General features: G+C 38.7%; 1 protein-coding gene across 1 annotated transcript in view; it reads right to left on the bottom strand.

The window, feature by feature from the left end:
* The window catches only part of brinp1 (bone morphogenetic protein/retinoic acid inducible neural-specific 1), a 127,153-nt gene that overhangs the window by 33,867 nt on the left and 65,360 nt on the right, over window positions 1–27,926 (bottom strand). Inside the window, exons 3-5 of the mRNA XM_058383650.1 lie at window positions 22,066–22,256; window positions 15,716–15,885; window positions 3,312–3,417 (exon numbers count right to left, since the gene is read on the bottom strand). Of these exons, the coding sequence (XP_058239633.1) occupies window positions 3,312–3,417; window positions 15,716–15,885; window positions 22,066–22,256 (467 nt within the window). The remainder of the gene's footprint in view (window positions 1–3,311; window positions 3,418–15,715; window positions 15,886–22,065; window positions 22,257–27,926) is intronic.

The following is a 27,926-nucleotide window of genomic DNA, read 5'->3' on the forward strand; positions in this document are numbered from 1 at the left end:
TATGAAACAAGTTACTTCCTGTTCTGGCGTATCTTATAGCAGCTATAAACGGACATTCCTTCAACAGCATGCTATTTTTTCTCTTTCTTGAGGTTAATAAGAGAAACCACAACAAACCTTAACTCCACTCTCCTAAAGATGTCGGAAAAGGTTAATCTTCATCTCTGGCTTTTACAAAGACTCTGACACTGGAGACTCCTTCCTTATATGTTTCATAAACACATTTCTCCTCGCTGAAAACTTTACCACATCAACGACTGTTGTTGGTATAGAAATATCTCAATGTCCAATTTAGCTGATGTCATTAATGTCATGTTTTTATTTCTATAGATTACAATATGTTGATAATGTTGCTGCTGCTGCTGCTGCTGATGATGATGATGATTATATTGTAGTACAATGACGTGCAGTTTGTAGATTAAGAAATATTTATCTACCCTTTGTTTCATTTTCATCTCTTAGTTAAATCCTGTTAGCTGTTAGCAAAACCTCAGCAAATCTATAGATCATGATATATGTGATATGATCTATGCATCATAAAGTACTGCGATATGATATTTTTGCCATAAAAAACCCCCAGAAAGAAACCAGATTTTTGGTCCATCAGACTTTCATAACTCCAGAAATGAATGTTTTAATTCAAACTGGAGTCGTTGTGTAGTCAGTGCTTTTTTTTCCATTACTCAATTTCGACTCTGAACAAAAGCCTGATCCTGAACTTATCAGCCTGAAGCTCTGGATTATATTCCGTTTTCTTTCTTGTTACCTTGGATAGACGTGTTGGATAAATATAAAAAATAAGAAAGTGTCTTTTTAATTGATTGAAATAGAAATAAAATGGAGGCTCTTTTTACCAATATGGGGGGGGCAGTGGTAGACTCTGGGTTGTTGATTGGAAGGTTAGGGTTCCAGGTTAGGTAACTGTCGGGCCCTTGAGCAAGGCCCTTAACTCTCTCTGCTCCAGGGCCGCTGTATCATATCTGACCTCAACTTCCTCAGCTGGGATATGTGAAGAAAAGACTTCCACTGTGCGGTAATGTATATATGGCTTCTTCTCCTAACAATAAAAGTGTTGGACTTCCCATAGTTAAGCTACTTTAATTATCACATATACATTACTGCACTGTGAAATTCTTTCTTCACATATCCCATGCTTGGAGGTTGGGGTCAGACCGCAGGGTCAGCCATGATGCAGTACCCCTGTTCCCAACAGTGGCAGCTTGGCAGTGCCAGGGCTTGTACACGATCAACATCCCAGAGCCTAAACCACTTGAGCTACCACCACCTAGCTAGTCGAGGAAGACTCTCTGCAGATGGTCATGCTTTATCACCTCCACTAGACAGCAATTTCATCCCGACGGCGACGTCGATCTGGCAGATGCGCGAACTATAATCTTAATACCTGAGACTGCGAGCTGAAGAAAGTTGAAAGTGTGTTTGACAGACAATGTCATTATCCAAATCTGTACAGACACGGCAATCTCTTCAGGATGAATTCATGTGTCTCGCTGTAGCTGAGTGGCAAAAGCAAACATTCCTCTCTCCCAGTCAAAACTCCAACGCAGAAACCCGCACAGATGAAGCCGAAAGCAATATGAGCCGGGACTAAAATTGCACTCGCGACTGTCTTTCATCTCGTTTGTTTTGCTTTTTTTTTCTTCCTCTGACAGACAGACAGCACATGTACAAGTGGATGATAAATGGAGCAGGAACACAATTACAGCACCCTCGCCTGATGAGGCGCTTGTTCCTCCCATGCTGTGTCTTTGGTTTTATTTGATTTTAGTTTTTGTTCAGACATGAAGCTCATGTGAGCAACCAGACACTGCATCAGTTGTTAATTATATGATAAATCTTTGGTTTTGGGTTTTTTTTTTTTTTTAAAGATACTACATAAATACATGGTGGTTCTTTTTCTATCCCAGTGGGTGTGGTCTCTCCTAGCATGTCCCCGCCCACAGGGTGATGAATTGAATGATATTCTGTGGCTCTCTTTTAAAGCTTTTCAAGACGCTTGCCTTATTTTTAATCCTCCAATTTTTTGTTCCTTTGAGGTTTTCACCAGATTTTTGAAGATTTCAAAATGAACACAATGTTCAGTATAATATTAGCCAAAAAGAATCTGTTCATTAAAGTGAGGGGGGAAAAGCAGATTCATGAGAGACTGATTTTTTTATAACAAGTTTTAGTATTGAGTGGAATTTATTGAGTTGTATCTGATAGCAGCTTGTCTGCGTGTGCTTTCAGTTCTGTATTTTATTTATTTTTTGACAAATTTGCTTACTTGTTACATTTGTAGCTTGTAGACTGTTTTTATATTTGATATTAAATTATTTATGTATGTATTCAGTTTAACTTGTAAATGTATTCGATTTCACTTCAGTGAAAACAAAACAAATTCAAACTTCTTTCGGCTAGTAACATCACCGAACACGCGAATTAGCTTACTCACTAACTAGCATTCATTTCTTCATCATGGCAAGATCTGCAATATTAGCAGACAGTGCTAGACAGTAGACAGAAGACAGTAGCTTATAAACACAAAGCGGAGCGCTGCATACGACTCAGAAGTGGAAGTCTTGGGTCATTTTCCAGCTTGACACAGCATGTGTTCTGTTAGCGACAAACTCACCAGCTAACATTAACGAACATATTTTCTCCCAACAACAACTTGTATATCTAATTAGATAATTAACACGTCTGTGTTGAAGGATCTCATAGAAACAAATCAATTTGAACTGACGGTGTAAGTGGCCATGTTGACATGATGTCATATGGTGAGTGACCTTACAGATTTTCTAACTAAAGTCAGAAATTCTGATTTACAAGTGTATGTCAGACGAACACCTAATAGATGTAGAAACGTATCAGAAATAATATACATTACTGAATAGTAATGTCAATCATTTTGGTACATTATGAACTTAGCTAGAGCTATGTAGCACATCTAAACTCAGTAGAGGAAGTGCTAGTGGTTAAAATGGTGGACTGTTTACTGATTAAAGTTCAAATTCCTCAGCACCACCTTGAGCAAAACTCTCATCTGTTTAGCTGTATAAATTTAAGTCACTCTGGATAACAGCATTCACCAAATACCGTGATTGAAAAAACTTTCCTTTTGCCCAAGTCAATAAGGATAAGCATTTTGTTGTTGTTATTTATTTTTCTGCCTGTTAAACCTACTAAATTAAAAAAATAATAATAATAACCCAGACATGAAATCAGCTCCTCCCAGGCTCCTGAGTCTCTGCTACACCAGATATGGAGTTTTAATTCCAGGACAAGAATGAGGATGAGGATTTAGACTTTACCTTGCAGATGTAGTTTGCTCTCTGGACTCTGCAGCAGCACTGAGCTCACCGAGTCCAGGTTATCATAGGTGCTGCAGCCGAGAGGGCCAGTCCTCGTCTCTGTTACCTGCAACCGAGCAAAAACTGGTGAGAAAAGCTAAAAAAAACATGAAAGAAAAAAAGACATGAGTCACAACACATACACCAGCATGTAAACGACGCTAATGCTTGTGGGAGGTGTAGAGACTCGTCTACGCTTTAAAACCTTGCCCGTCTAGCCCACGTCTGGCTTTATGGAGACAGTCTGAAGGTGTACCTCACGGCTCCGGAGAGCTTTTGAGGCACTTTTCCGTTCAGGCAGTACCACCCTACCACCGGCTACGCTGCCTCCTTTCCCTTTTAAGGACTGTTTAAGGATTTTTATTTCTTCTTCCAAAAAAAAAAAGAAGAAGAAAAAGGTGAAGCTCTAATGGCTTTTTCTTCAAACAGCCCACTACTTCCTGGAGAAAGTTAGAAGCGTTCCGCCAACCAAACTTTTACTCAGCAGCCTAATTAGACAATTCAAACCTCCCTTTAGCATTTGAGCATAAGGTAAGAATCTTGACACTGTGTCTTTTTTACCGCCTCCTTAATTAACGGCTGACCGTCGGCCGGTCCAGACCAATCCTTCTCGTCTCGGAGGAGGACTGTTAAAGTCTTTGGGAAAGACCGAGCCAAAAAAGCTTGACATTTATCAAAGTTTAATGCTCTTTCTTTCTGTATTTCCCCAGAGCTAATCCCTGTCAGAGAAGCGGAGAAGCACCTCCGTTTTAAATTAAGAGCACAAAATACAGACAAAATCCTCTATTAAAGCAAAAGTTCTTATCATACAGGACGAAACTGTTTATCTTATTTCAAACATCAGAAGTGGGATGGAAGCATAATGTTAAAAAATCATCTTATTATGAAAAGAACAAGGACATGTATAGTGTACTGTGTGTTCATTAACTATAGAGATACTATATACACTTTATAATAAACAAGAAAAATGAGACCTTAATGGAAATATCTTAATATTATACACAAATTTATTGATATTTTTTCAGTGTATGTTTTATGTCAAGGTTCTCTTAAAACCATTTTAACCAGTACACTAGTGTTGCATATGGAGATATGAGAGATTAAAACCATTTTAACCAGTACACTAGTATTGGAAATGGACATATGAGAGATTAAAACCATTTTAACCAGTACACTAGTATTGGAAATGGACTTATGGGAAATTAAAACCATTTTAACCAGTACGCCAGTGTTGTATATGGATTTATGGGAGATTAAAACCATTTTAACCAGTACACTGGTGTTGGATATGTATCTACGAAGGATTAAAACCATTTTAACCAGTACACCAATGTCGGAAATGGACTTATGGGAGATTAAAAGAAAATTTTAACCAGTACACCAATGTCGGAAATGGACTTATGGGAGATTAAAAGAAAATTTTAACCAGTACACCAATGTCGGAAATGGACTTATGGGAGATTAAAAGAAAATTTTAACCAGTACACCAATGTTGGAAATGGATTCATGGGAGATTAAAACCATTTTAACCAGTACACTAGTGTTGGATATGTATCTATGAAGGATTAACTCCATTTTAACCAGTACACTGGTGTTGGAAATGGATTTATGTGAGATTAAAACCATTTTAACCAGTACACTGGTGTTGGAAATGGATTTATGTGAGATTAAAACCATTTTAACCAGTACACTGGTGTTAGATATGGATTTATGGGAGATTAAAACCATTTTAACCAGTACACTGGTGTTGGAAATGGATTTATGTGAGATTAAAACCATTTTAACCAGTACACTGGTGTTAGATATGGATTTATGGGAGATTAAAACCATTTTAACCAGTACACTGGTGTTAGATATGGATTTATGGGAGATTAAAACCATTTTAACCAGTACACTGGTGTTAGATATGGATTTATGGGAGATTAAAACCATTTTAACCAGTACACTGGTGTTAGATATGGATTTATGGGAGATTAAAACCATTTTAACCAGTAGACTGGTGTTAGATATGGATTTATGGGAGATTAAAACCATTTTAACCAGTAGACTGGTGTTAGATATGGATTTATGGGAGATTAAAACCATTTTAACCAGTAGACTGGTGTTAGATATGGATTTATGGGAGATTAAAACCATTTTAACCAGTAGACTGGTGTTAGATATGGATTTATGGGAGATTAAAACCATTTTAACCAGTAGACTGGTGTTAGATATGGATTTATGGGAGATTAAAACCATTTTAACCAGTAGACTGGTGTTGGAAATAATCTTACACGAGATACTTTGAGTTTGATATAAAATGAGTCAGGACTCATTTCTGTTTTTACCTCACAGACGTTTAGTGGATGAAGGTAATGCCTTTAAATTTTTTAAGAACAAGCACCTGGAGCATCTCAGAGATGAGAAATGGGTTTGATATCAACATTTACTTTGAAAAACATTTGTGTGGAAGAAAATAAACCGGCTTTGTTTTCTGTAACTTTTCTATGAATATATTGCCCCGTTTGAAAAAACAGAAATCCTTCTGAAACACTACAAATTCTTAAAGTCCTGAGTGTCTACTTTCATATCAGCTTCATATTAACCTCCACTGTGGAGTGAGACATGACAAAGACGCTCAATCATCAACATGGACACAACAAAACTGGAAGAAACTCAATTTTTTGGCCACTAATAAGGTAACTTATTAATTATTATTTACTATGATAATTAACATTGATAAAGCAGCATTACTACACAAGAAGTTTTTATTTACTAATAAACCAAGTGTATAAGCTGATTTTCTAATTTGTGCTCATTATTTAAAGTAATGATCTGCTGACAGAGAGCACAGAGAGCTTTCCAGGTCTATTGTATCTATTATTTGTTTTTATTACACTCTCATTCATATCGCAGTCTTTTGTAAAGCTCTCTGTGGTTGTGTGAGATGTTTTATAAGCCTAATAAAGAGGCAGGGAAAGCGTTAGAAGGCAGAAGGACGTACAGGACTCTCGTAGGTTCTGAAGCCATCGACCAGATCGAAGCAACACTCACTACGGTTCAACGCTTTTAGATTTTTTTTCACCTATGTAGATTTTGTCTCTTGTGGTAATGATGAAGTATTGGCTCTCTTTTGTGGGTGGGGCTATGGAAAAGTTTGAGCAATGAAAATGGAAATGAAAAATGAAAATGTCATGGTTGTGAAATATACAAAATATCTGTTAATGTTATTGTTAATGAGATGACTGTGTAGCTGAGGAGCTTATTATTCATCTTACCTTCAACTTTCTTCTTTCTATTCATGTTCATGAATAAAGTAAAAAAAATGGCAAATAGGTCATGTTGAGCACAAAACATTTGGAGGTGAAAATGGGCCATTTATTATTATTTTTTTAAGCTCAATTATGGCTTTTATAATAGAAAAAGCTGGAAAAATATTATGAATCACGATTCTGAAAGCGCCTCAGAGTGAAAACCTTTTCATTACATCTGCAAGACACAATATGCGTTACGTGATGCAAAATGGGCTTAATCTTTTACGTCTGAAGCCTCCGGGGGGAAGTTGGACAAACAGGAACACGGGCCTAATGTTCGGTCTGATTATAGGACTAAAAGGATGATGAGGAAAAAAAGAGAAAGAAAAAAAGAAATCAATGGAGATTTAGGTGATTAGGATTTTCAAGCAGGAAATAAGCCTCGAAAATAATGGAGACGAACATGATAAACATGAACATCAACCAGATCCATGAAGGTAAACAAGATTCCACAGTTTTGTTTGGGGTTTTATTTATTCTTTAAAAAATAAAAAAACATAAAATCATATTTTTTGGCATTTATCAGCACTTGGTTTGTAGAATTTGAGTCAGAGCTTTCGGTCATGACAGCCTGTCAAAATTAGTCAGGTGAAAATGTTCCAAGCTAAGATTTCTGACAGAAACCGATCAACATGTCTTCCTTTCGCAATTAACACATCCATTACAGGACACTGTATAAAAAAAGAAATTTTTTATTTATTTTTTTCTTTTTTTCCAAGCAGGAAGTCCTGTCCTGTCCAGTCTACTCACTGAAAGCCTGATAATTGCAGCGAGTCTCACGTTCCGGATTCTTCCAAATGACACACTCATGATGTCTTCTTCTCCAGCTAAGAACCATCACATTTATGGTCAGCGGCTTCTTATTAAACAGACGGCCGAGAGAAAGATTTGAGGCTTTTCGGTGGCTGGGGAGAATAAATTAGAGTTGAAGAAATGGTAGACGTGGAAGTCGTGTCATCATGGGACTGCCACAGGTCCTGATTAAAACCCCGTCACCTGGTGGCCTCCTAATGAAATTTCTATTTTAGGCACTCTTGAAAGTAAAGGCACATGAACCCTGGTGTCCCACACGTGTGATTCTGTCTCTGGGGCTGTCTTTGTAAAATAATTAAATAAATAAATAAATAAATAAATAAAACGAGTTCATATGTGATCTTTGGTCCGGTCTTCATTTCACTTCATTCCTTTTTTTTTTCCTTTTCAGCCACTTCGAAGTCTTTTTGTTGTTCTTGTCGTTTATTATTTTTTTCTTCCTTTCACAGCTTTTAACACAATCACATCTTTATCAGACACTGTTTATGATCAGCGCTTTCCCAATGCACCGAGGTAGCACTGTGTACCATATACGCTTTCAGGCTAGCATAAATTAGCATTCTCTCAGCGTCTGTCTTCAATGCCATTCGATTCCTTTGTGTAATTATGAAAATGGCAGGGCTGTTTGTGGGCCAAAAGGTGCATCTTATTATTTCTGTCTTCTGGACTAAATCAGAACTTCTGGGAAAGCAGATATTAAGATTTCAAGTAGAGGCACATTACAATTCCCTTTTTACTTCATTAACTCAGTCACATTTTGCGCTGATGTGAACAACATCCATTTTGTGGCTCTTCAGTAAGCATCTTGTCCTGTCCAGGATCTTGGATCTATCCCAGGAATGCTGGGAATGAGGTGAGACTACACCTTGGATGGTCAATCTCAAGCCAATACACTCACATTCACACACTGGTTTTCAAGAATTTTCACCTCTTAACATTACTGTGTATCACAGTACCCTGATTGCCAAGCTCAATTCTTTTATTATGATTCTGTCTTTCTAATTCCTTCTATATTGTTTATATATACAATACTGACAGTAGGGGGCATGGTGTCTTAGTGCCGGACGCCTCTGGGGTTGGGGGTTTGATTCCCACCTCCACCCTGTCCCTGTGACCACGTGTAGGATAAGTGGTACGGAAAATAGATGGATGGATTTATACAGAACAATTTCTAATATCATGTTCTTTGTTCATATAAATGTATAAATAGAAGTCTTTGTGCACTTGTACCCCAGTTTCTCATACTTCCTTGCTTAAGGTTATTACATGAATTCATACCTAGTGTCACTACTCCACTTATGGCATGTTTTTGTGAGGTATGAGGAAACTTAGGAACCTGCAGGAAACCCACCAAGATATGATAAAAACATGCAAAACCCCACATAAGAAAAAAAAATACCCAGATTCCCTTGACCTTTAAGCCATGAGGTGGTAATGCTGGTCACTCCTCCACTGTCCTACCATTTGAAATGACCCTCTTTAAGGTCAGCACCACTACCGCTCTTCAAAGGACTTCTCTTGTGGCTCGTGGAGAAAAGTGTGGTCCAGTGGTTAAAACTCTGGCCTTCTGCTAGGAAGGTTGTGAGCTCAAGCCCCAAGCCCACCAAGCTACCACTGCTGGGCACTTGAGCAAGGTGCTTAACCCTCTTAGATACACTGACCACATTTTTTTATCCATTTCATTTGTTTGTTTTTTTTTTGTTTTCTGTACATTGGCCTTGTGTTCCACTGGTCATATGATTTGGACTCCATGTAGATTCTTGTACATTTAATGTCTTGAAGTCTCGATAGTGCTGTGTATCCCAGTGTACACACCGATTTGGATGAGATGACTTTACTTAAAGAGAAATCGACTTTCCTTGATTATTCATGAACATGGTTTGGATCAGAGGGAGACAAGGAGAAACACTCTTTCGCTCGGTGATAATGCAGATCACATTTTATGCCGGAATTCAAATTTACTCAAGTTTCAAAGAAACCTGGGATGAAGTAAAACTTCAAACTTTTTCTCTGATCTCTGTAGGTTGGCTAGATAATGATGCTGTTCCATTCGAGGCAATTTCTCATTTCTCTAGTCATGTTTTTGTTAAAAGAGTTGTGTTAAAGGGTCAGTATGCTTAAAGGGCCTGAAGTTTCTTTTTTTTAAACCAAGAATTGCTTCAGCAAATCCGCCTAATCCGAGTGTTCCTCCTGAGCAATCCTTCAGCCTGGAGCTAAATCAATAGGTGCTGCTTGAAAACAATTTGGTCTGAAGACAATTTTGTCCCAAGCATCTCTAAAGTGGGGGGAAAAAAAAAATCAGGCAACACTCCAGAGTGTTCTTCATGGCATAGTTCATTTTTGAATGATGCTTTCCAGAGGTTGATAGATCTTTTTTGGATTAGATAAAAAGGTCTCAGCTTTAAAATCTGTAAAACATCCTAGCTGCTCCACTTGCCCATGAGGACCTCTTTGTCTTCTCTCTTGCTATTTCTAGTTACATTTCATTGAAACAGTGGTGTGGACCATTATTGGATATCTCTGAATGAAGAGCTGTTGGAGCAAATCCTCTTGATCCAAGAGTTCCTCTTCAGCAATCCTTCACCCAGGAGACAGATAAATAACTTTTGCTTCAAAACTGTTTGTTCATGAAGTTTGGTGCAAGCATGTTCTGTGGTTGATATATATGTCTATTAGTACAATGATGTCATCTGAAGGTCAATGGATCTTTGAAGGTTTGGAAGGCAGTACCTGAGAGTGGCATGGTTTATCCCCATAATGTTGATTGAAGGTTGATGAATCTTGAGGAGATTGGTGCTAAAGACCTGAGCTTTAGCATGTCTGAGTAATGAGACATAATCATTACAGACATTTGAAACATTCTTTGCTGTGTGTATTCTTTGCTGTGTGTATTATAACTGAACAATGCCAGTCAAGAGATATTACAGAAATCCTCCTCAAACAAGTATTCCTTTTCAGCAACCCTTGAAACTTTTGGCCAGAGAGTAGATATTGTTACATTTCATGTAAACAGAGCTTTGTTGCATTATTGGATGCCTCCAAATCAAGAGCTGTAGCAGCAAATCAACCTAATCCGAGGGTTCCACTTCAGTGAACCTTCAATAATAAATAGATTTGATTCACAACAGATCTTCAACGCAATGCCCACAACTCAAACCTTAATGGCCACTTCATGGCAAAGTGCATCTTCGAATGGTTCTATCTGAAGATTGTTGGGATTACAAGGAAATGCTGAAATTTGGATTGCCAAACCAAGAAACCAATGAATGCAGTATTCCCAATGCTCAACATGACCTTCAGGACCTCTCTATATTCTCCCTCTATCTATTTCTAGTGTTGTTTGATATAAACAGTGCCATGTAGTATTACTGGATGCCACCGAATCAAGAGCTGTAGAAGCAAATCCTCCTAATCCGAGTGTTCCGCTTCAGCAATCCTTCAATAAAAAATAAATTTGCTTCAAACCAGATCCCCAAAGCCAGCCCAAGGAGTAAACAATGCCCAGAACTCAAACTGCAATAGCTTCTTCATGGCACAGCTCAACTTCCAGTGGTTCTATTTGAAGGTTGTTGGACTTCAGAGAATTACAAGGAAAAACCTGAACTTTAGGATCTCCAAACCAAGAAGCCCGGCAAGTGAGGTATTCCCACTCTTCAGCATGACCTCCGGAGACTTTCTGTCTTCTCTCTATATATTTCTAGTCTTATTTTGATAAAAAAAAAAATAGTGGATGCTTTCAAATCAAGAGCTGTAGAAGCAAATCCCCCTAATCTGAGTGTTTCACTTCAGAAACCCTTCAATAATAAATAAATATGCTTTGAGACCAACCCCAAGCATGGCCAAAACCAGCCCAAGGAGTAAACAATGTCCAAAACTCAAATTGTGATAGACATTTCTTGGCACAGTTCACCCTTGAATGGTTTTATCTGAAGGTTATTGGACTTCAGAGATATACTTCGGCAAATCCTGAGCTTTAGGATCTCCAAACCAAGAATCCAGTCCCATGGCTCATCACGGCCTTCAGGACCTTGCTATCAGTCCTCTGTTTATTTTCAATGTTATTTGAAGTAAACAGTACTGTGTATTGTTATTATTGCATGCTTCCAAGCCTAAGGTGTAAGCAATGCCCAGAACTCAAACTGCAATAGCCACTTGATGGTGCAGTTTATCTTTAAAGGTTCTATTTGAAGGTTGTTGGGATTTAGAAGCTCGCCTGAACTTTGGATCTCCAAACCATGAAGCCCAATCCACTGAAGTATTCCCACTGCTCAACATGATTTATAAGATGCCTCCAAAACAAGAGATTTAGAAGCAATTCCTCCTAATCTGAGAGTTCGTTCCATCAATAATACATAAATTCTGCTTCAAAACAAAGTTCTCTTCCAAAACCCAGTCCTCACAGTAAACAGTGTGAAAAAGCTATAGTGACACCACGGTGCTGTTCATCCTCAGGTGATCCTCTGTCAGGTTTGATAGATCCTCTGAGGTTAAGAGTGAAATATCTGAGCTTTTGGGATGTCAGGATGATGAGTATACATTAAAAAAAAAACAAAACGTCGGTCTATCTTTGCGGCTGTGGAGTATAGGCTTATCAGACCCTGTCAGTCACGAATGGTTGTGTCAGATCTTCTGATCCAAGTGTGAAGATGGATCAATAATTTCTGCTCCAAAACTGTTTGTTCTGGAGAAAATCTTGACCTGAGCATCCTGTGAGCAATTTCAGAAACCCCCAAAGAGAGACAGTGGCACTGTTCCTCTTTAAAGTTGATGGATCTCAGAGGAAATGAGCCAAGCTTTAGGACGAAGGGAAGCTTTAACACTTGTTATGTCTCCCTGTTTTGATTGACACAGCAAAGATAAGTGGTGGGAGAAAAGAAGGGAGGAAAAGAAACACAGCTGCAGATGAGGAAAATCCTCCGAGGCCATCGCACACCCACTGTCTTGCTCTTTGGTTCGTCTGTGACACGATTTATAATGCGAGCTGAAGTGTCTGGGGCACATCAACACAAGGCAAAGGAGAACGACGGGAAGAACAGTCGGCAGAGATTAGGGAGTCGAGCGAAGTGAGGAAAGACTCAGAGTGAGAGATGTAGAGATGGTCAAACACTTCAAAGAGCATTCAGCGGTGTTTACAAGAAGGTCAGCGCATGACCTGAACTCTTACACGCTAAGTTCGAAAACAACAAAAAGGTCAGTTGATGATGGAACTTTGGTCTCCATGGGGGAACACCAATTTTGTGCCCCTTATGGTTATGGAAGGATTCTCCAGTGTCCAGCACTTTGTAACAGCTAAAGAGCTAAAGTTTTAGCATTAAGTTCTCGGACGTCGTCAGGACAAAGGAAGTTATGCTGTGAGGATTCCTCGTAAAATATTGCGGTACTTTGTCTAATTAACTTAAAGGAATCGGAAAAAAAAACTTAATGTAAACCTATAATGGTGATGAATTGCTCGAGTTTCTTTTAACACCAGCTTAGGGACGGTCTCTTGGAAGACTGGTGTGTATGTGTGTGTGTGTGTGTGTGTGTGGATTTAGCACCCACAATGGCTGCAGTGAGAGTGTTAGATCTACACACACTGGTGCACTGGAGAGAAATAGTGTAACAACAGTTAAAGAAGAAGAATAAATCATAAAGCATTGTGTGATGTGATGAGTCCTGTGATGTCCACCCCTGAGATCCTGTGTGTGTGTGTGTGTGTGTAAGAGAGGAAGAAAGAGTGCAGGGTTGGACTGCTGGCAATATTAAATCAATACTGGAAAGGCAGTTTGTGTGTGTGTGTGTGTGTGTGTGTATAGTCCCAGTACACACTCAGCTACTTCCTGCAAGCAAAGACTGTTGACTGTCTGCTTCGTGACTAGCAAACACATCTCTCTCTCTCTCTCTCTCTCTCTCTCTCTCTCCATTTTTTCCTCATTTTCATTTTTCACTCTGCTCTCTCTCTCTCTCTCTCTCTCTCTCTTCTCTTCTTTTTCTTACCCTTTCTTTTCTTTTTACCAATCTCTCTGATTATCTTCCTGTACCCCTCCCTTTCTCTATCTCTCTCTCTCTCTCTCTCTCTCTCTCTCTCTCCCTCCCCTTGTCTTCTTATACTGCCCCCTTTCTGTTCTTTTACCCCACTCTCTCTGATTATCTTCTGGTACCTCTCTCTCTCTCTCTCTCTCTCTCTCTCTCTCTCTCTCTTCTCTTCTTTTTCTTACCCTTTCTTTTCTTTTTACCAATCTCTCTGATTATCTTCCTGTACCCCTCCCTTTCTCTCTCTCTCTCTCTCTCTCTCTCTCTCTCTCTCTCTCTCTCTCTCTCTCTCTCTCCCCTTGTCTTCTTATACTCCCCCCTTTCTGTTCTTTTACCCCACTCTCTCTGATTATCTTCCGGTACCTCTCTCTCTCTCTCTCTCTCTCTCTCTATCTCTTTCTCCGTCTCTCTGTAGGTTGTGTGTGTACAGAATAACGATCACACACTCCGACCTTGAGCTGTGTTTGCTAACACTCCTGCAGTCCTTTTGTTTGTCGCTTTGTTAGCGTTGCTTTTCCACGTGAGTTTCAGGACACTACTCACGTCGTGTGAGGACACAACACGCTGCAGTAAGAGCTGCGTGACGAATGGGCTGAAAATTCGACACGCAGCGTGTTTCACGAGCAAACACTAATTTCTGTCATGGTGTTTCAGACAAATGCGTAAATAACTGCAGAAAAAATACCTTCCATAGTTCAGTTCAGTCTCCTTAGCAACAAGAGAAACTTCTCTATGAAGCATTATAGCGAGCCAAGCAATGGAAAGGCAGAGCTGTACCATGAAATAGATTAATAAATAAAAATAAAAAAATAAAGCATTTAAAACATTTTATCAGGGTTACCTTGATTTTTAATTAACTAAAAATCAAATCATGGACTGAAAGCATGTATTTTTTTAAAACCATAATTATATTGTGTAAAAACATTTATTTATCTGTTTTTATTTATTTATTTATTTATTATTATTATTTTAATGAAATATGTTTTTTTTTATTTAATCATTTTTAAATGTATTAAATATTTTCATTGATTTTCTTTTTATTTATTGTAGTTATTTATTTAATTTGTTTTAATTGTTAACATTTTCTTAATTATTTATACATTCATTTATTCATTTATTTATCCCTTTGACAATTTAATGCTTTTTAACTTTATTGATGTGATATGAATCATAATTCATGCACAATAAGCACGTATAAATTATATAACATAGTATATGTTCTCATTAAAATATCGATAAAAATTACTGCGTAGCGAGATAATAAAAAGACGAGGTGAAACAGGACACGGACAGACTGAGGGGATTAGACGAGACGTGATTAGACGAGACGTTATCATTTCTACCTGATCTATATTCTCTTCATCACTCTGATGGTCAATATGAGCAAACTTGTGAATTTTATAGCAATAATTTATTTAAAAAAAAAAAAAAAAAAACTTGTTCCTTTCAGGGCCAAGAACGTCCTGAGCGCTGGGTCTATAATATAACCAGGATTTCTTTTTTAAAAATGACACTGATGCTTGATGGTTATTAGAGAAATCAGGCCAAGAACAAAGGTTTATGTGAACGAAAAAAAAATTATTTCAGTCCTGTTCTATATTTAGTTTAAAAAAAAAAGAAAAAAGAAAAAGTAAGAAAAGAAATGGGTCATTTTGACCTGAGCAGCACGTGAGGGTTGGATGGAGCTTTCTGTGTGCTGCCTCTGCTTCCTGTTCTCCTGAATCAGCAGCTATTGTTGATTTCACTTTCTTCAGTCATGCTTCACTTCCTGCTCCTGCCTCCATCACTATTAAATACTAAAAAACTGCACAGACATGCAGATAAAGAGACGACAGAGAGAAGGAGGGACTGTCTCGTTTATTTCCAGGAAAAAAAAAAAACATGCTAAGATGTTTTTTATGTTTTATTATTTATCAAAAAATATATATTTTTTCTTTTGGTATAATGATCATTCACAACCTTTATACTGTTGGAATTTTATTACTCATTTTACATTATCCATCCTCCATTTTCTTCATAAATTTCTTGTGGAAAACATGAATATTTATATTAATATTAATTCACAGAAACTTTAATGGCCAGTTACTTCACAGTTTCAAATATTTATTTTTTAATTAATTATAAATTCTTTTATTAACTATAAATTAAGGATTTCTGAGAGGATTTGAGACTAAATTAATGCATGTTTATAATTGGAAAAGATTTTGCTCTGGTTAGTTTTTAGAAGAGATTTCTGGATGTGTTTACCTTGATGGCGTTGCTGGAGATCTGGATCTCGTGGAGTTTGCGCATGGTGCCGTCCCGGTCGATGAAGTAAGACGAGGCAAGCTGGTGCAGCGCTTCCACCCCCTGTGTGGCGTTCACCATCTTCCTGTCCAGTTTGTTCTTTGCCATGTACATGGTGAGAGCCTCCTCACCTGTAGGGAAAAAAAAAAATCAAATTTATAATTTTACAAAAAAATATATATTTTTTAAAATATATTTATATATCTGCAAAAATTAAATCATATTAAATAGTTAAATTAAAAAATGTTTCTTTTTCGTTCTTGTTGTTGTGGTGTGTGTTACACAACAGCAGAGTCGTGTAACTGAAAGCCGTATTGTGGTGGAGAGTACGGTTCCTCACGTGACAGCGTGGCAGGATGGAGGGACGTCTGTCACGGCTCTTCACGTCTCAGCGTGTCTTTACGCTCAGGCCTGACAGGCAGCGCGTCATGTTCATGCTGCGGTTTGTCACCTGCCACGCCGAAGACGCTCTTCATGTCAAATCACGTCACTCCCACCGTCTTTTACTCTTTCCCCCCGGAGTGACGGGAAAAAAAAGGTTGCCAGGGGCAGAAGGAGCGGAAAAATGCAACCAGGATTGATTTCATGACTTCAGCTGACCTTTTTCTAAACGACTGCAACGAAAATCCAACACTCGCAAATTCAACTGCACAACAAACACTGCATTGTTGATCAAGTAAATATTCTCAGTCCACCATCTCTCTCTCTCTTTTCTTTCTTTCTTTCTTTCTTCTTTCTTTCTTTCTTTCTTTCTTTCTTTCTTTCTTCTCTCTCTCTCTCTCTCTCTCTCTCTTTTCTTTCTTTCTTTCTTTCTTTCTTTCTTCTCTCTCTCTCTCTCTCTCTCTCTTTTCTTTCTTTCTTTCTTTCTTTCTTTCTTTCTTTCTTTCTTCTCTCTCTCTCTCTCTCTCTCTCTCTCTCTCTCTTTCCATATATATTTCTCTTTCTTTCTCTTTTCTCTCTCTCTCTCTCTCTCTCTCTCTCTTTTCCAGCAGATCTGAAAAGCACTCAAAATCACGTCTCATGCACTCAGCAGTCCTGCACCCTGATTGGCCATTTAGCTTGCGGCACTCTGCACTGATTGGTCACTTAACTCTTGTGACACAATCAAATTCTTTCCAACATGCACACACACACACACACACACTTGACCCTTGTGTAGAGCAGACACACTTAACAGCTTCCTATTAACCTGCATGTGTAATACACTTCTTGTGGTAATATTGTTCTTGTGGTAATATTGTTCTTGTGGTAATATTGTTCTTGTGGTAATATTGTTCTTCTAATCACCAAGCCTTGTGTTGGTGGTCATGTTCATCAAAAAAGTCCTCCAGGTCAAACATGAGGCTCAAATTAATAACGTGCCTGCTCATTAAACTTGAACATTTGCTTGTGGTTCAAGTAGGAATCAAGATTTGATCTCGTGTATAATGTGCGACTTTGAGATACTTGGACTGATTTAAATTTAGTGCCTGAATTTTGCTCTGAAGAGAGAAGAGTGATGCTCAAGGTCAGGAAACCATGCAGATGAGATCATGGAGGCCAGGAATCAGGAGGATCTAAGACTTTGTTACGATGTGGACCAAGCAGGAATAAAGGATATTAGGAGTACCTCAGGGTGGAGGAGTCGGACCGCTAGGTTTTTATATTATATTCAACTTCTGATTAGTTATGGCTGCAGTCAAAGTGCTGCTGCTTGTCATTTTGTGCAGAAATGATTGTGTTGTTAGTTAGTTACTGTAGTTAGTTAGTTAGTTATTTAGTAAGTTAGAGTGTTATAAGGTAGTGTAAATGTATGCAGAAGAGGGCAGATGGTATGATGTGATGTAGCATGACATCTAATGGCTTCTTGGATGAAGAATTTGCTGAAGCACTAAAATGGGTTAGAAAGAAAGAAAGAAAGAAAGAAAGAAAGAGAGAAGAGAAGAGAAGAGAAGAGAAGAGAAGAGAAGAGAAGAGAAGAGAAGAGAAGAGAAGAAAAAGACTGTTGAGTAAATTTAAAGATAGAAATAAATCTATTGAAAGAAAGAGAGAGAGAGAGAGAGAGAGAGAGGGGAAGGAAGAAAGAAAGAAAGAAAGAAAGAAAGAAAGAAAGAAAGAAAGAAAGAAAGAAAGAAAGAAAGAAAGAAAGAAAGAAAAAGAAGGTGAAGTTAATAAGATAAGGCAGGAGTCAGGAGTGTTCAGTGAGTAATGGAGATAAATATCTACACTGTCCTCCCTCAGTAATGGTTGAAAGCTCCCCCATGTTTGTGTTGTTGTGTTGTTAGCCCTTGTGTTTCTCTTCACACTTTGTACCCAGACATCTAAAACAAACGGTAATTGCATTGCAGTCGGCCAGGGAAGTCATCTTGATCTCCATCCTCGGCCATTTTAACCAAATCGGCGCTGCAGCCGGAATGAAATCGAACCCGGACACGGTTATGGCCCGCAGTCTGATAGTACACGTCGTCTCAATCTCAGCTTTACACCTGTTTAGGATTTATCACAGTCCTGTGGGCTGGAAAGCAGATACAGCTTATATTGATTTCCTATTCTGTTTTATGGCCAAATGCTGGTGCTGCTGGTGTGTGTGTGTGTGTCTGTGTGTGTGTGTGTGTGTGGGTGTGTGTGTGGATGAAAGAAGGGATGTAGAAGGGCTTCAGAAAAAAGTCTGTGATGGCGGATTAATATCGGCGAGGTGATGCCCGGTGTTAAACCTGGAGGCAGGGAAAGCAGCCAGAGATGCAGACCCACAATTACAGCTCATTAAAAAACCATTAGCCGGTCATTAGAGGTCAGTGTAGAGTATTAGCATCAAGTGTCGTCTAGCCGTGCGCTAGCTCGTCGCTAGGGCCGTGCCGTACGCTTGATGCATGTCATAACAAATAAATGAAGAGCAACGGGGAGGATCTACACCGCATCACGCAGCATCGTGACATCAGCAAACACGACTGCTCTGGGGCTAAGGAACGAGTCGCCACGGGCTTAGACATTTATTATATTAATGTTTATCATTTTATATTAACAAGTAATGAACACCGTAGTTCCACCACAAACAGTATGCCATGAAAAGAAAAGAAAAGAATAAATAAAATTAAAAATAAAATTAATAATCAGATATATAAATAAATAAACATATTAACAGATAAATAAATAAATAAATAAATAAATAAATAAATAAATAAATAAATGTTTACAAAAAGTAATACAAATGTTTATACTTTTTATGGTTCTCATTTCCTGAAAGATGTTTAAAAAAATATTAATGACTTATTTATTGTATACGAATTCATTTGTGAAAATACAAATTTTGAAAATAAATTATAAATATAAATTAAAATAAATTAGAAGTTATTGGAAGCAAATTCATACTTGTGATACACTAAAAAAAATAAAATCTTTACCATTTCTTTCATAAGCACATTAAAAGATTTTGTATATATTTTTCATTTTTATATTCATTTTAAAAATGAATAATAATTATTCTAATACTAATTTGGGGGGTTAGGGTATGACACACAAGAAGGTAATTCATAGAAAGATTAATTGACTATTTTATTCTAAAATATTATATTATTATAAAAGATAAAATATTTATTATAAAATATTTTATAAAATATCTTAATCTATACATGAATTTATTTTTAATTTTAATCTTTGTATTCATTCTAATATTTTAGTTTTACTGTGTAGTTTCAACTAAATGAAAAACTTTCTACAGTCTACATAGACATATGGACTCAGTGGAAATTCACCACATGTTATATACAGTAGCTGGCTTTTATTTCAGATGAGAAAGTATCATGGATTCCACAATATGGGTGTTTTAAAGCGCATACACATGAGCATTAACATCCATCCCTTTAATAATAGCCCAAGTGAAAGCCTAGGTGTTGAGTGCTGATGAAGAGGAGGGGAATATAGAGGCTTTCAGACGGCAGCTATCAGGCAAATAAGCTGTAAAAGAGCACATCCTCTATCCTTTTCCGTCGTTCTCTAATGCTTTGTCTCTCTATACTTTTAGTATAATAGCTGCAGGCCACCGCACGGTGCGAATCTCGCCGCTTTATCAGACAGCGCTACAAACTTTAATGTGCTAGCGCGAGGCTGAAACAGACGACTTCTGAATGATGATCATCTTCAGCTTAAAACACACACAGAAGTATAAGAAGTAGAAGAAGAAGAGAGTGCTGTGGTTTAAGTGTATGTGTACTAGAGATGTTAGAGAACAGATAGACATGATTCAGGATGACATCATCATTTGTACCAAACAAATAGAATGCATTTTATTTTCATAAACCTTGTTTAGAAAAGCTTTACAGGACAATTAGGTTAGACTAAAAGGTATGCATGTGAAATGGGATCCGGAACAAAAAGTCACAAGAGACGAGGGTTTTACTTTCATGGAGGCGCAAGCAAGCGGTCAGATATAAACCAGGACAAAAAAAACAAAAACATTTATAAATGTGCCGAGGTTTAGGAACTGTCTGCCAGTGGTGGTGATGGTGGTGAAGAAGAAAGAAAAGGCTATTGAGTAAATTTGAAGAAAGAAAGAAAGAAAGAAAGCAAGGAAGGAAGGAAGGAGAGAGAGAGAGAGTGAGAGAGAGAGAGAGAGAGAGAGAGAGACAGAGAGAGAGAAGAGAAGAGAAGAGAAGAGAAGAGAAGAGAAGAGAAGAGAAGAGAAGAGAAGAGAAGAGAAGAGAAGAGAAAGAAAGACTGTTGAGAAAAATTTAAAGATATTGAAAGAAAGAATATATTCAAATAATAATAATAATAATAATAATAATAATAACTGCACAATCAACTGGAGTGACCTCCAGGCCATGTCTATGTGCAGTTTAAATCTGAATACACGTACAGATGTGGATGTTCTGGAGGACTAAACAGACTCAGACTCTGGTGGTACAGAAAGTTGTCCAAGACAGACAGAAAGACAGACAGACAGATGACCTAGATATTTTAAGCTCAGTCCTCAGTGCTAATAAATTATCCTACAACTGTATATTTATTTTCTCTTATTTAGCATTCTCATTAGCATAAGCAGCAGCACATCTGGTTTAACCACTTAGCCCGGTGTGATACATTTATTCATCCAAGGTGACTTACAAAGCAAAGAAAGTCTAATCTGATCATCTAGCACCCTTTAAAGTTCTCAGTATTCTATGTAGAGCTCAGCGACAGAGGGAAGAAAATGTTTCTAGTAGCTCCATTATCCACCCGAAGAATCCTGGAGTAACCACTTCTTCCTCCAGTGTACAGATGAACACTTGAGGTTTCCGGGTTTTACTCATTTTTCCAGATCCTTAGCCACTGAAATTAGATACCACTGAGCTACCATAGTAAAAAAAATAGATATATCACTTAGAAGGATTCCTGTAGCTGCTCAAGCCTTGATGATAACACCTACTGTTAAATAGGGTTCCTTAAGAGTTCTTTGAAAAGTTGAGGGCATTAAAGCCCCTAAAGTCTACTTGATGTCATCTGCTTTGTGGAAATCTTTAAGGTTTTGTGTCAAGCAAGGAGAAATCCTTTAGACAGATAGAATTGTTAACTATCCAGACGAGCCTGAAGACATGAGAGTCACTCCTCATGCCCTACATTGTATCTTGATCATCTAACAGAACTTGATGATACAACCATCTTCTCATACATCTTTTTTTTTTTACTGATGATATAATGCTTCACTTGTTCAGAACATTCCCTCACAACCTTCAAGAGATTCCTGAGGATCTAGATCTTCTGAGAATTTTTTTTATTAACATCTCTGGCTGTGCATATTTTTATTGCACCAAGTTTTCAAGAGTTCATACATTCATTATGATCGTCTGTGTCTTTATTGGTATCTTGGTGCAAGCACACCTCCAACCCTGAAGTTTCATCTCTGCTCCTTCCATTTATTCAACCAATAAAGTAAAGACTTTATCCTGATCAGGATCTGTGGCTGCTGTGGATCTGAGGTATCACAGGAATGCTGAGAACAAGGCTGGAATCCAGATCATCACAAGGCTCCATGCAAACATCTAATGGTGAGATTAATCACTGAGCTCAGGACTAAACACAAGACCCTGGAGCTTCTTCTGCTAGTCCTTTAATCATCTCAGGGTTTCTAGATTTGATGAAACTTACATAACGGTGAAAAAATCATAGCATTTTTAGGACTTTTGGAACATCTACTTGGAAAATCCCTTCAGATAATCACGTTTACTAAATCTAAAAGGATAAATATCCATGGAGAAACCACAGACAGAATCCCAAATTCTGACTGAATAATTATAACCATCTACGTTTGTCTGGTTTAAGGCTCTGTGGATCTACGGTCCATGCAGTCCGCTTACCTCCGAGCGTGGCCGAGATGAGGATGTGAGTACCATATTTCTTGATGATGGTGTCGATGAAGTGCTGCGTGGACGGACGCCGTCCCAGAAGCCTCATGCTCCTCTGGAACTCAGGCATAAGGGGGACGGGATTGCTGATCAAATCCCGCCTCTCGATGGCGGTGTTCCTCACCTTCCAACGCGCAAACTCCCTGCAAGAGAAAGACAGAATATGGAACCATTAGGAACTAACTGATCAACGCTTAAATCCTTCATCTTTCATGCCGACAATGTTGGGTCCTTGAATTCTAATCATATGCATTGTACAAGAATTCAAGGAGCAAATATAGCCGCCACTGACTGGTGTTACTGCTGTGAGAGCTAAATAACTGGACTAAACAATGTCACTTTTCATCTGTGTGATTTGCAGTTATGTAATATTGACTTTCAACAGCTATGGTCAGTTATGGTCAATAAAACAAAGTACTACATTTACTTAATTCAGACTCAACAAATGTCTTGGTTTTAATGGGGTCTTTAGACAAATTCCAGATGTATCAATAACCGAACAAAGACAAGGAGAGGCAGAGCAGAAAGATAATATGAAGCAGCCAATCACATTTAGCCTTGAGTACAAAAGTAAAAAATCATATCTGAATTCAAATAAAGACACCCACAATGCTTTCTTGTCAAAACACCAGCCGCCTGCTGGCTATCCTTGTTTGTGATTGCTATCTTAATTAAGAAAATACAGATGAACATCGCACTCAAGTTGATTTCTGCCAACGGGCAGACCGTCGGCTTGCTAATCTCCAGTATTGGCCAGATTACTTTTTCATTTGAGCTTCACTATAGACAAAGAAACACACTTCCTGTAATGGAGCGCAAAATTGAAAAACCCTTGACAAAGACACGAAAATGCATCCGAGGTGCATTCCGGTGCAAATCACCCCATCCGAGTGTAACTAAGCAGAAATGAAAAACATTATCAACGGGTCGGAGAGAGAGTAAGAGACCCAAAGTGGTTCATTAAGCTTTGAATCAGCGCCGCTGGGTCATTGCCATGGAGATCTCAGGCATCTGCATCGGCCGCCACTCGAGTCCTCGGCCTCGGGAGATGTGTTAATCACCAGGATGGAAGGAACCGGGTAACTGGGGACATGGACAATGGATCTCAAGGGTTTGTAATTGACTTGAGCTTCACCTCAGAGGACATACCTCTGTGCTAAACCCTTACCTGCTTACCTCCTTCGATGGTTTTAAATGAAATTGCATCGGTGTCTTGGGGTAGTAACCAATAAACCCAAATTTCTGCTTCATGGCTTCAGATGATCGGATAATTAGGAGTCTTGGAAGTCATTTTTCTCACACCTCTTCCGAGCCAGGGAGGGAATAAACTAGGACAGGTCTCTCTTGTACTGATTTCCATTTGTTGGGCTTATTATTTTTCAAGGCAGGATCTATCATGCAGACAAGGGTACAGTGCTTGATGTCATCAATAAACACCCATAAATCCTCAATACACGTCTTGTCCTTTGTGGTATACTAAGATAAGCCTACACTTTATCAATTACTGAGTGGAAAATTGATATGTTACTGTGGATAAAATAAGTGGACAGCGAGTTAATGTTACCATGTATGGTAGTGTTATGACTAGAAACAAAAAAGAAACCTTTTTCTGTGTAATATTTTGTGCTTTTCATGTCATCAGTGAAACCTACAAGCTACAGATATTATATTTAGCCTCACGTCTAATACCAGGACCAGCCATTAGTGCATATACTGTTCTCTGAGGATTTTACAGTCTGTTGCAACCTTTTGATGCTCAAACTAAAAAATTCTACTCATATGACAAGCATTTGTAAACAGACAGACACAGTCTCTTTTTTCCCCTGAAAGAGAATAAGATAATCCTCCCTTATCAAAGCACTCACACTGCCTTATTTATTTCCGCCGGGATCGGCTCGGCGTGGCTCAGTGGAACGTGTGAATGGCGCCGTGTTTCCGGAGGTGTCGAACAATCGACGGAGGGCTTTGAGGTTGGCGTCATAATGAAAACATCACCAGGCAGCTGGTAGCGCCAGGCACCGGTGTACAATTAAGTCTACCTACATGGGGTCGGCCCACGCTGCGCTGCCAGCGCCAGAATAATTTCTGACTGCGACACGTCCTTAGTCAGACATCTCGCAGAATCGCGATCAACAGGTTTTTACCTTCAGGCTGCGTCGGATTTCCCTGCTATTAGCCTGAGCACTGCAAAAACACTGGGTGATGCTAATTCAATTGTGCAGCTGAGGTTCTCCGCGGCCCACGTGACAGGTGAAGCTCACGGGCTCTCGCCTTGTGAAATGGATCTAAGCGCTTTCTAATTACTGCTCTTCAAGGGAGTGGGAGCAAATATATGCAAATTGCACTGTGTCTGCCTTGGCATCAACAAATCTCAAGGTAAAGTAGGGCAGATAATGAGGCATATTAAGCCTCTGCATAAAGTTGCACCAGAGAGAAAGATTGTTGGGGGGAAATAAGTGGGTGTGGGTAGTTATGAGGAATGTCTGAAAGGAATACCCGATGCACTGCTATTCTTATTAGATTCCTTAATGAATGACAGCTGCAGAGGGTTACGGATATCACTGAAAGCTAAATGGTATGAGAAGACTACAGAATTTAGCCTGTAGTTATAATCAGAGCAATCCGGTTTGCAGAGTGGATTTCTTGCTGTCTTTATTGTGGGGTACATCAGCATTTTATTAAGGGTTTGGTAAATTAGATCTAGTTCCCAGATTTTGAAAAGGTTTGGAAGCATTTTCACATCACTGTACAGATTGTTGTTATCTCTAGCAGCCTTGTATTCCGAGGCATGTCTCAAAACCCCTTTATGTTGCATGCTTTGGATGCTTCCAGGGTTATTTGTCTTCAGGAAATGCTAACTCCACAAAGTTTTCTGTGCTGCTAGCAACCAGAGTTTCTCAAATTGGCTTAGAATCAATTGTAGCTTATAGCTCAAGCATGCCCCTTAGCCCCAGTAATTAGCCATATGTGCAAGCATATGCGGTTTGGTCCATATGTTCGGATTAGCAAACTGAAAAATGGGGTTCTTGTGATTCAGCGTTTTTGTGGTTTGTTTGAAAAATGAACTGGCTATGCACTTGCTAGGCAGGGGACCTAACGATGTCACATCTGACTACGTAGGTCAACAATCTACAAGATCTATGTTAAGGATCTAGGGGAGAAAAATGTCATCATTGCTTTTAAACACGCTTTTTAAGATGTTAAAACTTTCCTGATGGGAAAAGACATATGTCTCACCTCATCTTTCCTCATATGCCTTACTGCATTGTGAGATCAACCCTGTGTTTGTTTGCTCATCTGTAAACACATCTCAAATCTGTTCATCTTTCTCTTTTTTTGTTTTAGCCTCTCTCTCTCTCTCTCTGTTCTTCTGATGAGCGGAGACTGAGCACAGGCTTCTTGTCACAAGTTAATTCCCCAGCGACCTCATTTGAGAGCGGAGCTGACTCCGACGCAACGTTTCTGCGAAGCCGTGTGTTTATTCCTCATCGGCGAGCACAGACAGACAGAGAGACAGACAGAGAGACAGAAGCATAATCAACCGCAAATCGCTCTTCCAGCACGCTTGGTTTGAGAACCGGACGGATCCCTGTGGCGAGTGATTTTTGGTTAATTGGTGCACCAGCGGGTTCAGTAATGTCCAGTTCTATTTCTACCCAACAACAGAGACAGAAACTAACAAGGAACAGATGCAGTCATGCTGATAACAATATGCACCAAGATCTACACAACACATCGCATTTATATCTGATTGCAACTGTGTTGCAATTAACTAGGTATATTTTCAAAGCAGGAAATATTGTTTTGATCTGAAAAGCTTGAATCCTCTATCAAGCACTCTTCCATCATTTGATATTTTTACATTGGTACTATTTTAAACCCTTTTTTTTCAAAAGCTAAGAGTCCTTAACCAACCAAAGAACCAAGAGGAACCCTTCCTTGTAGGACTACATTAAGAGAGATGGAATGTTTTTAATTTAGAAATATGATGTGATGAAATGAAAAACAGTGAAAGTGGATTCAAACATTTATACCATACATACTTCCTTAAGGAATACATTTCCATTTCTGGCATTTGGCAGACACCCTTATCTTAGTTTTATACAACCGTGTATTCCAGGGTTGATGGCCTTGCTCAGGGGACCAGCAGTGGCAGCTTGGTGGACCTGGGAATCAAACTCACAACCTTCAGATCAGTATTCCAATGCCATGACCACAAAGCTACCACATCCAAAGTAGAATATTTGGATGTTTGTAGCTTATTTTGTTGAAAGCTTGTCTGTTGCTAAGGTTCTGCTCTAGGGTTTTGCATTGTACCTAAACCTTTCAGGTACTTTGGCCCCTTGGGAAAAATGTTGAAGGTGTGGTTCTGTATAGAACCTTAAGACTACAACTTTCTCTTTCAGGAAGGATGATTAACTAAGAACCATTCAAAAGAACCCTTGAGGTATGTTTAAGAAGCATCTTTCTGAGATTAGGTGATGGTAAAATCTCAACATCCAATCCTCAATGAGACTCTGCTTGTCCTTCTGTGGTACCCAGAAAGATTCAATAGACAAAAAGTTTCTCTTTCATAGACAGTCAAGTACAGTGCCCTAAGGAAGCTTAGAATGGTTAACTATCCAAGAAAAAACACAGAGGAACTTTGTTTTAAGTAATAAAACAGAAAATGTAGAATCATTAAAGGCACTTCAGTTTTCAATCAAGGGACTTAGAAATCCAGTCCATGAAAAATTTTAAATCCTAAAGGCCTCTTCATTTGTGCCTCTTGGGAACCATTAAAGATTCAGAGGCTTTCTCTTGCACAGAGGGTCAAATAGAAGTCTTTAGGATGCTTAAAGTCATTATCAGAAGAACCCTTGGGGAACCGTTGAGGAACATATTTTAGAAGGGAAAAATATCCATATCCATTCCTGCATTCACAAACTACAATCTTCGAAAATGTAGAAAGTGTTCTTTGATTGTTCATGTGGCAGAACTCCTAAAGATCTCTATGGAGAACCCTTTGACTCAGGGTCAAGCAGAATTCATTTGGGGAGTCAATTATCCCAAAAACTGTGTGTTCTGTTAAATCTCCAAATCTGTTCTGTGTAGAAAATGTAAAACTTTTAAGGCCTGTTCTTTTAAAAGTGGTCAAGTAGAATGCCTTTAGGAAGCTAAGTTCCTTTAGGTACATTAAAAAAATTCAAAGTGTGTAGAAGGTTGCACACACTGCACTTTATGTAGCTAGGACAAACTGTCTGTCCTTAGCTCTGTATTGTTCTATTTGTACTGCAGCTATATGCTGTTATGTAGTCTTATGTAGCACCAGGGTGCTGGAGAAACGTTGTCTCATTTCACGATGTACTGTGTCAGTTATATGTGGTTGAAATGACAATAAAAGCTTCTTGACTTGACTTGAGATGTTTTGGAATGTTCTGGAAAATCAGTCCAATCCTGCTTCCACGAATGAGCCAAGGTTTTTTGGGGGGGTTCTTCTTTACAACCCAGTGTCTGCCAGGTAAAATGCTAAACCTTTTGTCTTTGGCTAAAGCACTAGGAATATGTTGTGGAGAAATTTTCAGCAGCAGTGATCGTAATGTGCGACGGTGTTGAACCTCGCTGTGATGCTGATAACTCATCCGCCGTGGCTAGGAACTAAAGCCCCACTTGCCCTGTTATGTTTTTGCTCTGATGCGACGTGCTGCACTGCTTTCACAGGAACGCCAATCCATCAGCGGTGAGTCGCCTACGCCATGTCAGGCCCCCGAAAGCAATTTCACCGGGAGATTCATTTTTTCCATTAAAAGTGGGTGACATTAAGAGCGAGCACG

Source organism: Hemibagrus wyckioides, linkage group LG28 (genome assembly GCF_019097595.1).
Source record: "Hemibagrus wyckioides isolate EC202008001 linkage group LG28, SWU_Hwy_1.0, whole genome shotgun sequence".
NCBI lineage: Eukaryota > Metazoa > Chordata > Actinopteri > Siluriformes > Bagridae > Hemibagrus > Hemibagrus wyckioides.